Source organism: Phyllobates terribilis, unplaced genomic scaffold (assembly GCF_046119375.1).
Source record: "Phyllobates terribilis strain yellow unplaced genomic scaffold, ASM4611937v1 Scaffold_8__6_contigs__length_399053987, whole genome shotgun sequence".
Taxonomy (NCBI): Eukaryota; Metazoa; Chordata; class Amphibia; order Anura; family Dendrobatidae; genus Phyllobates; species Phyllobates terribilis.
Genome location: NW_027362768.1, coordinates 30,856,670 through 30,873,798, shown reverse-complemented (window position 1 = coordinate 30,873,798; position 17,129 = coordinate 30,856,670). Strand labels below are relative to the sequence as shown.

The window sequence follows — 17,129 nt, the reverse complement described above, 5'->3', positions numbered from 1 at the left end:
TGGGGGCAGCACATAACAGGATGGGGGCACAGGATGGGGGCGCACATAACAGGATGGGGGGAGCACATAACAGGATGGGGGCAGCACATAACAGGATGGGGGCAGCACATAACAGGATGGGGGAGCACATAACCGAATGGGGGCACAGGATGGGGACAGCACATAACAGGATGGGGGCAGAACATAACAGGATGGGGGCACAGGATGGGGGCAGCACATAACAGGATGGGGGAGCGGGATGGGGGCAGCACATAACAGGATGGGGGAGCACATAACAGGATGGGGGCACAGGATGGGGACAGCACATAACAGGATGGGGGCAGAACATAACAGGATGGGGGCACAGGATGGGGGCAGCACATAACAGGATGGGGGAGCAGGATGGGGGCAGCACATAACAGGATGGGGGAGCGGGATGGGGCATTACATAACAGGATGGAGGCACAGGATGGGGGCAGCACATAACCGGATGGGGGCAGCACATAACAAGATGGGGGCAGCACATAACAGGATGGGGGAGTACATAACCGGATGGGGGCAGCACATAACAGGATGGGCGCAGCACATAACAGGATGGGGGAGCACATAATAGGATGGGGGCACAGGATGGGGACAGCACATAACAGGATGGGGGCAGCATATAACAGGATGGGGGCACAGGATGGCGCCAGCACATAACAGGATGGGGGAGCACATAACAGGATGGGGGCAGCACATAACAGGATGGGGGCACAGGATGGGGGCGCACATAACAGGATGGGGGGAGCACATAACAGGATGGGGGCAGCACATAACAGGATGGGGGAGCACATAACAGGATGGGGGCACAGGATGGGGACAGCACATAACAGGATGGGGGCAGAACATAACAGGATGGGGGCACAGGATGGGGGCAGCACATAACAGGATGGGGGAGCGGGATGGGGGCAGCACATAACAGGATGGGGGAGCACATAACAGGATGGGGGCACAGGATGGGGACAGCACATAACAGGATGGGGGCAGAACATAACAGGATGGGGGCACAGGATGGGGGCAGCACATAACAGGATGGGGGAGCGGGATGGGGGCAGCACATAACAGGATGGGGGAGCAGGATGGGGGCATTACATAACAGGATGGAGGCACAGGATGGGGGCAGCACATAACCGGATGGGGGCAGCACATAACCGGATGGGGGCAGCACATAACAGGATGGGGGCAGCACATAACAGGATGGGGGAGTACATAACCGGATGGGGGCAGCACATAACAGGATGGGCACAGCACATAACAGGATGGGGGAGCACATAATAGGATGGGGGCACAGGATGGGGACAGCACATAACAGGATGGGGGCAGCATATAACAGGATGCGGGCACAGGATGGGGGCGCACATAACAGGATGGGGGGAGCACATAACAGGATGGGGGCAGCACATAACAGGATGGGGGCACAGGATGGGGGTGCACATAACAGGATGGGGGGAGCACATAACAGGATGGGGGCAGCACATAACAGGATGGGGGCAGCACATAACAGGATGGGGGAGCACATAACCGAATGGGGGCACAGGATGGGGACAGCACATAACAGGATGGGGGCAGAACATAACAGGATGGGGGCACAGGATGGGGGCAGCACATAACAGGATGGGGGAGCGGGATGGGGGCAGCACATAACAGGATGGGGGAGCACATAACAGGATGGGGGCACAGGATGGGGACAGCACATAACAGGATGGGGGCAGAACATAACAGGATGGGGGCACAGGATGGGGGCAGCACATAACAGGATGGGGGAGCAGGATGGGGGCAGCACATAACAGGATGGGGGAGCGGGATGGGGCATTACATAACAGGATGGAGGCACAGGATGGGGGCAGCACATAACCGGATGGGGGCAGCACATAACAAGATGGGGGCAGCACATAACAGGATGGGGGAGTACATAACCGGATGGGGGCAGCACATAACAGGATGGGCGCAGCACATAACAGGATGGGGGAGCACATAATAGGATGGGGGCACAGGATGGGGACAGCACATAACAGGATGGGGGCAGCATATAACATGATGGGGGCACAGGATGGGGTCAGCACATAACAGGATGGGGGAGCACATAACAGGATGGGGGCAGCACATAACAGGATGGGGGCACAGGATGGGGCGCACATAACAGGATGGGGGGAGCACATAACAGGATGGGGACAGCACATAACAGGATGGGGGCAGCACATAACAGGATGGGGGAGCACATAACAGGATGGGGGCACAGGATGGGGACAGCACATAACAGGATGGGGGCAGCACATAACAGGATGGGGGCACAGGATGGGGGCAGCACATAACAGGATGGGTGAGCGGGATGAGGGCTGCACATAACAGGATGGGGGCAGCACATAACAGGATGGAGGCACAGGATGGGGCAGCACATAACAGGATGGGGGCAGCACATAACAGGATGGGGGCAGCACATAACAGGATGAGGGGAGCACATAACAGGATGAGGGGAGCACATAACAGGATGGGGGAGCACATAATAGGATGGGGGCATCACATAACAGGATGGGGGAGCAGGATAGGGAGCACATAACAGGATAGGGGCACAGGATTTGGCACAGGATGGGGGCAGCACATAGTAGGATGGGGGGAGCACATAACAGGATGGGGGAGCAGGATAGGGAGCACATAACAGGATAGGGGCACAGGATTGGGGCACAGGATGGGGGCAGCACATAGCAGGATGGGGGGAGCACATAACAGGATGGGAGCAGCACATAACAGGATGGGAGCAGCACATAACAGGATGGCGGAGCACATAACAGGATGGGGGAGCACATAACAGGTGTTTTCTTTCCTGCCCCTGAGAAAGCTACGTTTCTAGTAGCGATACGCGTGGGGTCTTCCCCCTTCCCCTGCCTCAACACCCAGGTTTTCTTTATGATCTTTTCATTTATCCACAAGCATTTTGTGGTTGTTCTCTCTTTGCAGCACTTCTACTTTGCATTAATGTGCTTATACTATGCCTTCTTATTTTCAAGTTTGGTCCTAGGGATCAATGGGCAGGGCATTTACCGCAGAGGAGTTCACATACTTATATAGGTTTTCATTTACTCCATGCATTTTCACTCTCCATTCTTTGGAGGTGGGAAAACTTGCAATATGGGCAATGTATCAAATACTTATTTTCCTTACTGTATGGATGATTTCTTATTAATTAAATCATCCCAATTAATCCAGCATTACACTGGATAATTCACCAATGTTTCATGTTATATAGCATAAAGCTACAGTGTATCAAAAGAAACACGTTTCTACCAAAAGTGCAGGACATTGGCTCAACAGATAAATGCTGCTTGAGTTCAAGTCTCCATAGTGTTTGGCTTAGATATACACTTTATGAAGCCTGTGGAAAAGCTAAAAATGAATTTAGAGATGCGTTAATTGTGCTATATCTTTTCTTACATAATTATCCAGTGGATTATTATAGATTATATTAGCAGTAATTACCGTATGTCTTGTACATAAATATGTCACTGTGCTGTGATGATCCTTGATCTGTGGACTGAAGAATTCCCTTTATGGAGTTAAGTCATCAGTAATCTATTCAGTCCGTGGTCTACTTCTAGACTTATCAGAGATCTGCAAATGAATAAAACGTAGAGGGAGGTTTATTAGGCGATGTGCATTGTTTTTTAGCAGAAATAAAACTGCTAGTTTTGCATATTTCTGTTTTGTACAAAAATGTGCACCTTTTTCATTATTTTCAAGCTGCTTTCAGCACTTGACAAAAATATTTGGGGTTAGAGGGAGGTAGGGGACCACCAACAGCCTGAAAATTTAGTCCAGGACTGGCAAAAATTATTAAATTACAGCTTGATTGTACGCCTGTTTTCCTCAGATCTACTTACATTTTCTTCTTAAATCTAGTAAATTTTATGTTTTCCATATCTTTCAGCAATGAAACCATGTGGCAGACCTCCACAAATACTCTATGGAAAAATCACAGAACCTGTGAACAACACTTACGATTCAGGTTCATCAGTGACATACAAGTGTCAGCAGTACTTTGCAGCATTCGGCCAAGAAATGATCCAATGTCAAGATGGAATATGGGGCAAGCCACCTGTTTGTGTTGGTATGTGCATGCAGTAATTTGTTTTAGGTAGTGATAGTGTTCATGGGAAGTGATATTAACAAGTGCTAATTAGTATTTGATATTGTAATAAAAAGGATAAATATCATAGTGCAACTCCATAATTAATTAATTATTTTTCCCTTTCAATTTACTTTCTAAAGCAATGTGGATTTTCAATGTAAATGTTAATTTAGTTAAAGTTTTATGTATAGTTAAAATCACTGAAGCAAAAAGCTGAAAATGTTACTCAACCAACCAACGAGATTATACAACCCTGGTTCCTGCTGTTCATGAGATGCATCGAACTAGGTTAGTGTAATTTTGCGATGGAGTGATAGGATCTTGACCCTTGGACAAATGGGAAATAATATTGGTACATATTTATTATGAGGCAATATTAACTAGACATAAAAAGTGGACAGAATATGACAATTATATCCTTAAAGGGAATCTGTCATGTCCAGAAATACAGCCCCCTCTGCCTATAGGAGCACTGTGCCTTTAAACTGCTGTGTGTACTCTGAACCCTCCGCCTTTGGGAGTACTGTCCTTTGATCCATTGTGTGTACTCTGCAAACCCATCTATGAAAGTACTGTGCTAAAAGTCACTGTGTGTACTCTGTCTCCTCCACCTTTGGGAGTACTGTCCTTTATGCTACTGTGTGTACTCTGCTCCCTCCGCCTGTGGGAGTACTGTCCTTTGATTTCCTGTGTGTACTCTGTGAAAACCTGTCAGTGGGAGTTCTATGCTAAAAGCCGCTGTGTGTACTCTGCCCCCTCCGTCTTCGGGAGTACTGTAACTTTAATCTGCTGTGTGAACTCTGCACCCTCTGCCTGTGGGAGTACTGTCCTTTAAGCTGCTGTGTACCCTACGCCTGTCGGAGTACTGTCCTGTGCTCTGCTGTGTGTACTCTGCAAACTCGTCTGTGAGAGTACTGTGCTAAAAGCTGCTGTGCGTACTCTGCTCCCGCTGCCAATGGGAGCACTGTACCTTTAAGCTTCTGTGAGTACTCTTCCCTCACCTGACATGCTTTACATGTCGCTCTCCGCAAGGAGAAATGTTACCCCTTAGATACCGGTCTGACGCCTCTCATCCAGCCAAACCAGAACTCACACTTTGCACTGACGAGGGGCAGTACCCCAAAACAAAGTGTCTGCAAATTGAGTTTCTGGTTCTGGCTTATATCATAAGTCATGTGATAAGGCTTGTTAAAGAGTCACTATTGACTTTTAGGATTGCTACTTCCTGTAGGTGGCACAAGAGTTCTAGTCCTCTTTCTCTCTGAAGGGACAATTTGCATACTCTCCCTCCTCCCATAGCTGTGGGAGCACTGTGCCTTTAAGCTGCAGTGTATACTGTGCCCCCTCCGCCTGTGTGTACTCTGCAAACTCGTTTGTGAAAGTACTGTGCTAAAAGCCGCTGTGTGTACTCGGCACTATTCATTACTCACCCGAGCATCATAGTGCTCAAGATGCTCAATGCTCGGCGAGTAATTTTGAAATGTTCGGGTGGGAGCTCGAGTCCCTGCCCCGCATGTTGGGTGCATTTTAGGCAGCCAATTACTATGCAGGGATTGTGTGACAGTCACTGGAATCCATAGCCTTGTTGGTTGTGGTATTACAGTGATTGGCTGGCTGCATAGCGTCATTGGGTCTATATAAGACCCGGGACCCTATGCTCATCCCAGTCTACCGGTCAAACAGGCAGAGTATGGAGAGCTGCTGCTGAGCGAGAAAGAGAATTGGCAGTTATTTCAAACAGAGATTCCACACCACTATCAGAAATCTACTCTTAACAGTTCTTGTAAGGACCAATTCTGAAGAAAATATTAATCCTGCTGATCGCACAAGTTAGGTAGAGTTTGTGGAGACCTAGTATAGTACAGAATAGGGTCCATTGCACTTTCTTTCTGCTGCTGGAACTCCTATCAATAGCCCTAGATATAAGGGCTGCTAATATTTTTTTTGCTCTTAATCCTGCTAATTTTTGGTGAAAAGCAATATAATACACAATGTTTACTGCTCCATTTGCTTGTTATCAGCATACAGCCAGATTTGGTTGATTTGACTAGCATCGCTGTATTGTGGAAGCAGAGAAACTTGTCCATCATCTCAGGTGGTCAAATATTCCTGCAGTATTAATCCTGTTTTTTTGTCCAGCTGCAAAATATTATACTGCATGTAAAGTCTGCTCTTTATTTGTCAAAAATGTATTCATACTTGTTCGCTGACCAATAGAATCGGTATACCCTCACTGGGCAAAAAATTTGTCATCAGACATGATCAAATACTGCGGTATTAATCCTGATTTATTTTTGCAAGCTGCAAAATATTATACTGCATTTAAAGTCTGCTACTTGTGTGTCAAATATATATTCACACTTGCTCGCTGACCAATTGCATTGGTATGCCCTCACTGGGCAAAACAATTGGTCATGAGTAGTGTTGAGCGAGCACTAAAATGCTCGGGTGCTCGAAGCTCGGGCCGAGCTCGCCGTGATACTCGGGTGCTCGACCCGAGCAACGAGCCCAATGTTAGTCTATGGGAGACTCGAGCATTTTTGCGGTGGCACCCCCGGCAGTCTTTTAAAAGCCTAACAAGTGCCCAAAACGATAGTGACAGTGCTCAAATGACATAGGGACAGCATGGGGATCGCCCCAGGAAGCATTTCTGACCCCCAGGTCACTGCTGTCAACAACGTGGTCAGAGGTATTAAGCCACTTTTACAGGCTCACAATATAACGTTCAAAAACGAAAGTGAAACTTTTTTCCTGTGAAATATGTTAAGGAACATCCTTTCCAGGGTAAAGACTTGTGTATAAGGTAAAATAAATGACCAAAAACAAAAATACTCCTCCACACCTTCGGCTATGTTCACAAGTAGCATTTTTTATGCGTTTTTGCACTTTTGTATTGCTTTCAACTATGAAAAATGCATTCACCGTGAAATGTCATTTTAACATTTTACAACCTTATCTGGCCATGTGCTGTGTGACACATGCATAAAGTGCTGAAAAGACAAGGGAACAGCATGGGAAAGACCCCTGGAAGCATCTCTGACTCCCAGGTCACTGTCTAAAAGTGTGCCCATCATAAGTGATCCTTACCGCATCAGAATATGCAGACTTGCAACTATCCCCATGCAAGTTCTAGTCCCAGGGCAGTGTTCAATTGTACCTCCCCCATTCCTTGCAATACAAGCTCAAGTATGCAGCCTGCCACCCACCCACCCCCAGGCTGCAATACCATACTGCTTGCTTGCTTGAACTTGAAATTGGGCCTTTTAGGCATGTGGAGGCGGAATCTGGCCACCACGTCAAGGCTGTGTTGGCGGCCTGGAATCCATACTCAGGCCCCAGCCGCCCGGCGGCCGGGTGTCCATACTCGGTCCCCAGCCGCCCCGCTGCCGGGTGTCCACACACGGTCCCCAGCCGACCTGGGGGCAGCCGGGTGTCCATAAACGGTCCCCAGCCTCCCCTATTTCTCCTTGGAACATCCCCCCACACACTTTTCTTAGCCCGGCCTGCTTTAGGCAGCATTGGACGAGCCCACCAGAGAACCAGACTCCTCCGGTGGGCCCTGACTTCTCCATCGGTGGAGTTGAGAGTGCCAAGGTGAGGAGCATGATGATGATGACAGAAGTTAGCATCTGCTACGTTTTCTTTTAATGCAAGTGTAAGTGTGCAGCCTGCCACCCACCCAGCCCCAGACTGCAATTCCATACTGCTAGCTTGCACTTGAAATGGGGCCTTTTAGTTTGGAGGAGGCCGAAGCTGGCCACTACCTCATGGCTGCTTCGGCAGCGAGGTATCCATACTCAGTCCCCAGCCGCCCCTATTTGTCCTGGTGTGCCTTATACATAAGATTAAGCGCGTATACCAAAACATTACCTGTGCTCTCCCCAGTGCATTTAGTGGGAAGGAGAGCCTATTCCGCTGTAGTGTGTGCATGCCAAACCCCTGTTCATGGTACATGCGAAGATGCCTCCCACCTTGCACCTGTCGTTGCAGACTTGCAACTATCCCCATTCAAGTCCTTGTCCCAGGGCAGTGTTTAATTGTACCTCTCCCATTCCTTGCAATGCAAGCGCAAGTATGCAGCCTGCCACCCACCCACCCCCAGGCTGCAATACCATCCTGCTTGCTTGCTTGCACTTTAAATTGGGCCTTTTAGGCATGTGGAGGCGGAATCTGGCCACCACGCCATGGCTGTGTCGGCGGCCTGGTATCCATACTCAGTCCCCAGCCGCCTGGTGGCCGGGTGTCCCCGCTTGCTCCCCAGCCTCCAGGGGGTGGCCGGGTGTCCATACTCGGTCCCAAGCCACCCCTATTTGTCCCGGTAACCTTTCCCACTCTTTTCTTAGCTTGGCGTGCTTTAGGGCAGCATTGGCCGAGCCCACCGGACTATCAGACTCCTCCGGTGGGCCCTGGCTTCTCCATCAGGGGAGTTGAGAGTGCCAAGGTGAGGAGCATGATGAGGATGATAGAAGTTAGCATATGCTTTGTTTTCTTGGAATGCAAGCGCATGTATGTAGTAGCCGCTAGGCCTGAGGTGGTCAGCGTTTTGGCGCATATCCTACCTCCTCCGAGGATTGCTGGATGTTTTCCTGCTACTATCCAAGCTCTATGACTCCCGATAAAACAAAGCTTCAGGTGATAAATGATGGATGAGGTAGTGGCAAAGGAGAAAAAGCAGGAGGAACAGGGACCATTCACATCAATATCAGGCCAGTCAACCAGATATGTCTTGTAGGATATGTTTCTGTAACAAAAGGAGCGGTTCGGCTACACAGTTATAGGGCATACAGTGAGTGCAACGCCTACCAAAAATTTCGAGCCACTCCAATGCCCCTTGGAAATGACATGGAGGTCAGAGGGCGTTAACTAAACCTTTTTTTCCATTTATAGCAACTGGGTCTCCCATGCACTGTTGGCCTAAGCAGTGAATGGAAGGCTTTCCAAAAATTATGAGGAACTGCAATGCCCCTTACAAGAGCCATGTGTGGCACCCCAGGGGTCTGGTCACCACAGTAATAGAGATATTACGTCGGAGAACAAGTGGGAGGTTTCCTGGTCAGGATCCCTTAAACATGCAACATCTTCCTGCCCCAATCCTGGGAGGGGAGAATTCTGCCCTTATAAACTGGATCTGGGGCGGGGTTGAGTGAGTCAGAGAACAGTCAGAGTCAGAGTGAGAGCAAGGGAAAGTAACAGCAAGGAGCTCTGTAGGAGCTATGAGCTAAAGACCAGGGGCTGGAAGCTGAGCAGAGCTTGCCCTGGCAGAAGACAATAGGAACTGGACACAGGAGTCCGAAGCTGTGAGGACTTATATATCCAGCAGCAGAAACCAGCCGGCAGGGGATTTCAGATCCTCTGGCCATAGAAGCCCGGAGGCTCAGTCACAAGCAAGGGACCAGCACCGCCGTCGTGGAGCGGAGGCTATCAGAAGGCCCCAAGTCACCAGCCATACGGGTGAGCACTACACGGTACACTCAGGGACGTGGGCTACTTCTACCCGCTTACAGCAAGGTAGCCAGGAAGAGTGCAGACAGACGGGGAGGCCTACAACTCCACCTGGCCAGGGGAACTCCTGCTTGCTCACAGACTGACCAGGCCTCTTATGCTAGCCAGTACTCCCGGGAGGGTCTACCTTATAATCATCAGTAAAAACCCTGAACTGCACTGCAAAGACTCTGAGTCATTCCTGCTGCGCTCGTGCACCATCACCCCCATCATCCACACTCACTGCCCTGAGGCTATACTCCTCCCGAGGGGAGTTATCCCATTCTATGCTGCGCACACAACACCAGCCTCAGCGGTCTGCCTCGCAGCGGTGGTACTCCCTGACCGCAATCCACGGGTGGCGCAGTCGGACAATTAACCTCAAAACCTAAGAAAGACTGCCACTGGTTTGACCAGCCTGAGCCACGGGACCGGGTCACCGCCACAGAGACTACAGACCCCAGAGACCCGGCACCGGTATCCCACACACGTGTACACACGGCCCAGGGGGCGCGTCACATGCAGTACAGCATATTACAAGCATAAGTCCCATTATTGGGGAGTGGGTGTCCCATAGTATTTGCTTATGCTTTCCCAGCAAAAGCTGCCAAAAATTAGGACGGAGCAACTTGCAATGCCCCTTACAAGAGCCATGCAGTACAGCATATTACAAACATAAGTCCCATTATTGGGGAATGGCTGTCCCATGGTATTTGCTTATGCTTTCCCCGCAAAAGCTGCCAAAGATAAGGACGGAGGAACTTGCAATGCTGGCACCCTGGTGGTATAGTGGTGGTGGAGGATGAGGATAAGGAGAAGAAGATTAAACAGCCGAAACGAGGAAGCGTATACCCATGTGTGGGTGTGAAGCGGTGCATATGAATACACCTCCCGAAATAACACAGTGGATTTGACTTTATGTTACTCTGCTGTCATTTGGTGGTGATGAGAAGTCTGGCCCAATCCAGCCCTTGTTCATTTTGATAAGGGTCAGCTTGTCAGCATTGTCAGTTGACAGGCGAGTGCGCTTATCAGTTATAATTCCCCCAGCGGCACTAAAAACACTCTCCGATAACACGCTAGCGGCAGGGCAGGCCAGGACCTCCAAGGCGTACAGAGCGAGTTCATTCCAAGTGTCCAGCTTGGATACCCAATAATTAAAAGGCACAGAGGAATCACGGAGGACGCTGGTATGATCGGCAAGGTACTCCCTCACCATCTTTTGAAACTTTCCACTACTTGTGAGAGTACCCCGCGCCTCAGGGCCTGTAAGCTGGGCGGGTGTCAGAAAACTGTCCCAGAATGTTGACAGTGTTCCCTTGCCTCTGCTGGATTGGAGTTGCATCTCTCTCGCCTGTACGCCTTGGTTGGGCAACGAACTGTGACCTCTGCCGCTAGCTTGTTCAGATGGGAATTTTTTTAAGAGTTCTGCAGCAAGGGCCTTCTGGTATTGCCCCATTTTTGTAGACCTCTCCACCTCAGGAATAAGAGAGTGAAAGTTCTCCTTGTAGCGGGGGTCTACAAGTGTCACCAACCAGTAATGACTGTCACCCAACATTTTGACAACGCGAGGGTCACGGTTAAGGCAGCGTAACATAAAGTCAGCCATGCGTGCCAGACTGGTAACGGGCAAGATTTCCGTGTCCTCACCAAGATGATGACTGACCATGCTCTCCTCCTCCTCCTCCTCTTCCTCCTCCCCCCTGTCCTCAGGCCACCCACGCTGAACCGACGGTATGACACTTGTACAGGTACTACCGTCTACAACGTATGATAGAAGCTCCTGTTCTTCCTCCTCCTCCTCCTCCTCCTCTCCCTCATTGTCCCCCAATGCACGTTGGGATGAGATGAGGCTGGGCTGTGTGTAATCGCCCGCTACGGCTTCTTGATCCATCTCATCATACTCTGGCTGCAATGCCTCCTCTTTAATTCTCTGGAGAGAGCGTTGCAAAAGACAGACAAGTGGGATGCTGACACTAATGATGGCGTCATCGCCACTCACCATCTTGGTGGCCTCCTCAAAGTTTGTCAGGATGGTACATATGTCAGACATCCAGGTCCACTCCTGAGGTCTTATGTGTGGAGTCTGACCTGAATATCGACGGCCTTGTTGCAGCTGGTACTCCACAACTGCTCTCTTCTGCTCACAAATCCTTTGCAACATGTGGAGGGTAGAGTTCCAACGTGTGGGGACATCACACACCAGTCGGTGTGCCGGAAGCTGCAAACGCTGCTGCAACACAGCAAGGGCGGCGGAAGCTGTAGCCGACTTGCGAAAATGAGCTGACAGGCGGCGTACTTTCACGAGCAGATCTGGCAACTCAGGGTACGATTTAAGAAAGCGCTGAACCACGAGGTTAAGCACATGAGCCAGGCATGGTACGTGTGTGATCTCACCTCGCCTCAGAGCCGCCACCAGGTTACGGCCATTGTCACACACGACCATGCCGGGATGTAGGTTCAGCGGTCTCAGCCACAGATCTGCCTGCTCTTTCACAGCTGTCCACAACTCACAAGCAGTGTGAGGTTTATCACCTAAGCTTATGAGTTTCAGCACAGCCTGTTGCCGCTTGGCGGAGGCAGTACTGCAATGCTTCCAGCTTGTAACTGATGTGGTGATATCTGAGATGGAGGCTGAACATGAGGAGGAGGAGGAGGATTCGCAGGAGCTGTACACTGTGGGGGCAACTCTGACTGACATAGGGCCCGCAATCCTCGGTGTGGGGAGGATGTGTTCCGTCCCAAGGTCCGACTGGGTCCCGGCTTCCACTATGTTTACCCAGTGTGCCGTCAGAGAGATGTACCGTCCCTGGCCACAAGCACTTGTCCACGTGTCCGTTGTCAGGTGGACTCTCCCAGTAACTGCGTTGTTGAGGGCACGGCAGATGCTTTGGGACACGTGCTTGTGTAGTGCGGGGATGGCACACCGGGCAAAATAGTGTCGGCTGGGGACCGAGTACCGAGGGACGGCCACCGCCATAAGATTGTGGAAGGATTCCGTCTCCACCAGCCTAAAAGGCAGCATTTCCAATGCAAGCAGTCGTGAAATGTGCGAATTTAGGACTGTGGCCTGTGGGGCGTTAGCTGCGAATTTCCGCTTTCGTTCAAAGGTCTGGGATATGGCCAATTGAACGCTGCGGTGGGATGTGGACGTGGTCGTTGATGCTGTTTCTTGAGAAACTGCCGTAACAAGTGAAGACTGAGAGGAGGGGGCATCTTTACATGCAGTATGGACAGGGGATTGCCTTGCACACACAACAGGGGGTTCTATTGCACGCACAACAGTGGAAGAAGCAGTGGTGACACCCGCTGACACTGGTCGTGAACCCTGGGTTTCGCCCCACAAAGTCGGGTGCTTTGCTGCCATGTGCCTGATCATGCTTGTGGTGGTCAGGCTGGTAGTTTTGTCACCCCTGCTGATGCTGGCATGGTAGTTGGAACATATGGCCTTTTTGGGTTTATCAGCAGAGTCTTTAAAAAAATTCCAGACTCTGGAAGACCTACAGGTTGTACTGGCAACGTCCCTCGTGTTGGTGTTACAGGGAACGGTTGCCTGCCTTCTGTCTGCGGCCACCACACTGCTTCTTCCTGCCAGTTGGGGTACTCTGCCTCCCTCCCCCTGTGTGCTGCTGGCCTCACTCTGCATGTCCTCCTTCCACGTTGGGTCAGTTACTAGATCATCCACCACCTCCTCCTCTTCCACTTGCGCACCACGATCCTCCTCCTCACTTCCTGGCAATTGTGTCTCGTCATCGTCCACCTCTTGTGACAGATTGCCAACGTCGACTTCCTGTGGCCTGGCTTTTCAAATATTTGGGCATCGCAACATGGGATCTCCTCTTCCACCACTTCAAGCGTATCAGGCGAGGGGCCCAAATATGGAAATGGACCAGTGAACAGCTCTTCAGAGTGTCCAAGTGTGGGATCACTTGCTGTCTGACGACACTACACTCGACATGGTGGGAGGAAGGGGCATCAGGGTGAGGAGGAGTATGCGGTCGAGACTCACGGCTACTAAGAGTTGACCGTGTGGAAGACAGACCGGAGGTGGTGGTGCCCAGGTAACTGGAAGTATTATCTGCTATCCAATTAATAACCTGTTCACACTGATCAGTTCTCAATACTGGTGTTGTTCTGTGCTTCCCTTGTAATTCGGTCAAGAAGTGGGAGCGATAAGATGTGGCTGTTGGTTGTGGCACAGTTTCACCTTGGCCACGACCCCGTCCTCTGCATGAACCATCACCAGAATGTCCACTTCCACGTCCCTTGCCACTCGCCTTGCCCATTGTAAATGAAGTAAAATAGCTTACACTTGCACTATCAATGGAAAAAGGGTAATAAAGAGTAGATTAGAACCGTGGAAGAGGAAAACCACAGTTATTGTTTACTAGGGTATACCACACTTTTTTAAATAGAGATATTTGCGGCTGAACAGTGAGCGACACACTCAAACTGCTTTTTTTTAGATACCAAAGGCCCAAAACTGGATAGTACAGCGATTTGACCCGTGGAACTGCGAAACCACACTGGGATGTCGGGCCTACACAAGACTATTTTCAACAGATATATTTTTGTGTCACAACAGTCAGGAGACACTACTGTTTTTCTTTATGGAAAAAACTACCAAAAGCTGAATAATAGAGATTTTTTTACCGTGGGATGGCAAAACCACAGTTATTGTTTACTGGGGTATACCACACTTTTTTAAATAGAGATATTTGCGGCTGAACAGTGAGCGACACACTCAAACTGCTTTTTTTTTAGATACCAAAGGCCCAAAACTGGATAGTACAGCAATTTGACCCGTGGAACTGCGAAACCACACTGGGATGTCGGGCCTACACAAGACTATTTTCAACAGATATATTTTTGTGTCACAACAGTCAGGAGACACTACTGTTTTTCTTTACGGAAAAAACTACCAAAAGCTGAATAATAGAGATTTTTTACCGTGGGGTGGCAAAACCACAGTTATTGTTTAATGGGGTATACCACACTTTTTTAAATAGAGATATTTGCGGCTGAACAGTGAGCGACACACTCAAACTGTTTTTTTTTTTAGATACAAATGGCCCAAAATGGATAATACAGAGGTTTGAACCGTGGAAGTGCAAAACAACACTTCTGTTTCTCTAGCCTACACCAGACTATTTTCAACAGTTATATTTGTGTCTGAAAAATCAGAGACACGCTTTTTTTTTGGGGGGGACACACCAAAAGGTTAATAAGACGGGTATTTGTACAGTGTGAAGGAGGAAAAAAAAAGGAGGATTTAGATGAAAAAAAAAGGATTTTTCCTGGCCCCCGACACCTGGTGCTAAGTCCAGCAATTTCAGCAACAGGAGCACACAGGACTGTAATGCAGCGTTTGCTGGTATAACCACTGTGTCTCCTATACAGCCTGCCTGCCTGGTATCTGGGATGGATATTAGTCCTGAAAAGGACTGTTTGTTTGTTCTGGCAGCCTTTACAGACCCTACGCTAACTATTTCGCAGTTTATATCTCTCCCTAAATCAGCAGCGCTGTCCCTACACTGTCTAATCCGGAGCGACTGTGTCCAAGATGGCGGCGCCCCGTTTTAAATACTCAAGGTGACGCTGTGCGGCCAGCCAATCACGGTAATGCCCACAAACAACATGGCTGCAGCATTACAGTGACTGGCTGGCAATCCCTGCATGTTCATTGGCTCTGTAAAGAGCGCCAAATATGCAGGGCGGAGACCCGAGCTCCCGCCCGAGTAACCCGGAAATGTTCGGTGCTGGCTGAACATCCCGAGTAGCGTGATGCTCGGGCGAGTACCGAGCAGTGTCGAGCATGTTCGCTCAACACTAGTCATGAGACGTTACAAAATACTGTGGTATTAATCCTGATTTTTTTTCTTGCAAGCTGCAAAATATTATAGTCCATTTAAAATGGGCAAGGCACGTGGCAAGGAACGGGGAAGTGGATGTGATGCTGATGGTGCCCGCAGAGGCCGAGGCCATAAGCAAGATGCGTGTGCCTGCTTAGGGAGCACAACAATCACCCACATCATGTTAACCTACCTTCCTGTTTCCAGGGGGCCGTGGAACACCACTGTTGAAGCCAAAGCAGTGTGAAAAGCTTGTTGGCTGGATAGCAGATATTGCTTCCAGTCAGTTTGCCACAACCACCCTGTCTTCCACATGGTCCAGTCTCGGTAGCCGTGAGTCTGGACAACAAATTCTTCACCCTGATCCTCCTTCCTCCCATCATGCCGAGTGCTCGGAGACACGTGATCCCACACTTGGACACTATGAAGAGCTGTTCACATTTCCATTTATAGATTCTGCCCTCTCGCTCAGTGGAGAGGATCGCATGTAGCGATGCCCAAATATTGGAGCAGTCACGGTCACACGAAGGCGACGGTGGGAAAGTGCAATTACTGTCACAAGAGGTGAATGATGACAATGAGACACAATTGCCAGCAAGTCAGGAGGAGGCCCAGGGTGCGTATGTGGAAGACGAGGCGGTGGACAATGAAGTCACTAACTCAACCTGGCAAGGTGACATTCATAGTGAGGACAGCAGCAGAGAGTGAGAGGGAGGCGCAGCACCACAACAGGCCAGAAGAAGCAGTGGAGTGGCCACAGACACAAGGCAGGCAACTGTTCCCCCAAAATACCAATACAAGCGAATTTGCCAGTACAATTGCTAGGTCTTCCAGAATCTGGCTCTTTTTGAAAGAGTGTCCAATTAACCCAAAAAAGGCCATTTGCAACATCTGTCTTGCCAGCATCAGCATGGGCAGCAAAACTACCAGCCTGCAACCAGCATGCTCAGATACATGACAGCAAAGCAGCCGACTAGTTGGGCCGAACACCAGGATCCAGAAACAGTGTCTCAGGGTGATAACACTGCCTCTTCTGCTGTTGTACATGCATGCCAAGCCTCTGTCCATGATGCAGGCAAAGAAGCCTCCCACTCTGCACCTTGCAACCATTACTGTCAGCAGCCACGTCCTTGTTCTAGCACAGCGTTCAGTTGCCACCCACCCACAGGCCACAATACTAAACTGCCAAATTTCTCGACTGCTTGCACTAGAAATGTTGTCTTTTAGGCTCGTGGAGATGGAAACTTTCCAAAATCTCATAGCAACGGCTGTTCCTGGGTACTCAGTCCCCAGCTGCCACTATTTATCTCGGTGTGCCATCCCCGCATTACATAAGCATGTGTGCCAGAACATTACCAGTACCCTCACCAACACAATTACTGGGAAAGTCCACCTAACCACGGACACGTGGACAAGTGCTTGTGGCCAGGGATGGTATATTTCACTGACGGCACACTGAGTTAATATTGTGGAAGCCTGGACCTAGTCGGACCCTGCGACGGAAGATGTCCTCCTGACACCGAGGATTGCGGGCCCTTGATCAATCAGGGTTGCCCCCACATTCTACAGCTCCTGCACCTCCTGCACCTCCTCCACCTCTTCAACCTCCACCTCCAAAACACATTTCAAGCTGGAAGCACTGCAGCAAATGGCAA

General features: G+C 49.8%; 1 protein-coding gene across 3 annotated transcripts in view; it reads left to right on the top strand.

Annotated features, from left to right (window-relative positions):
- Window positions 1-17,129, top strand: part of LOC141156680 (complement factor H-related protein 1-like) — a 494,422-nt gene that overhangs the window by 353,517 nt on the left and 123,776 nt on the right. For 2 of the 3 annotated variants that reach the window (XM_073642923.1, XM_073642920.1), the window contains one exon: window positions 3,941-4,120. In XM_073642923.1, the coding sequence (XP_073499024.1) occupies window positions 3,941-4,120 (180 nt within the window). The remainder of the gene's footprint in view (window positions 1-3,940; window positions 4,121-17,129) is intronic. The other variant, XM_073642922.1, reaches the window with a different exon arrangement.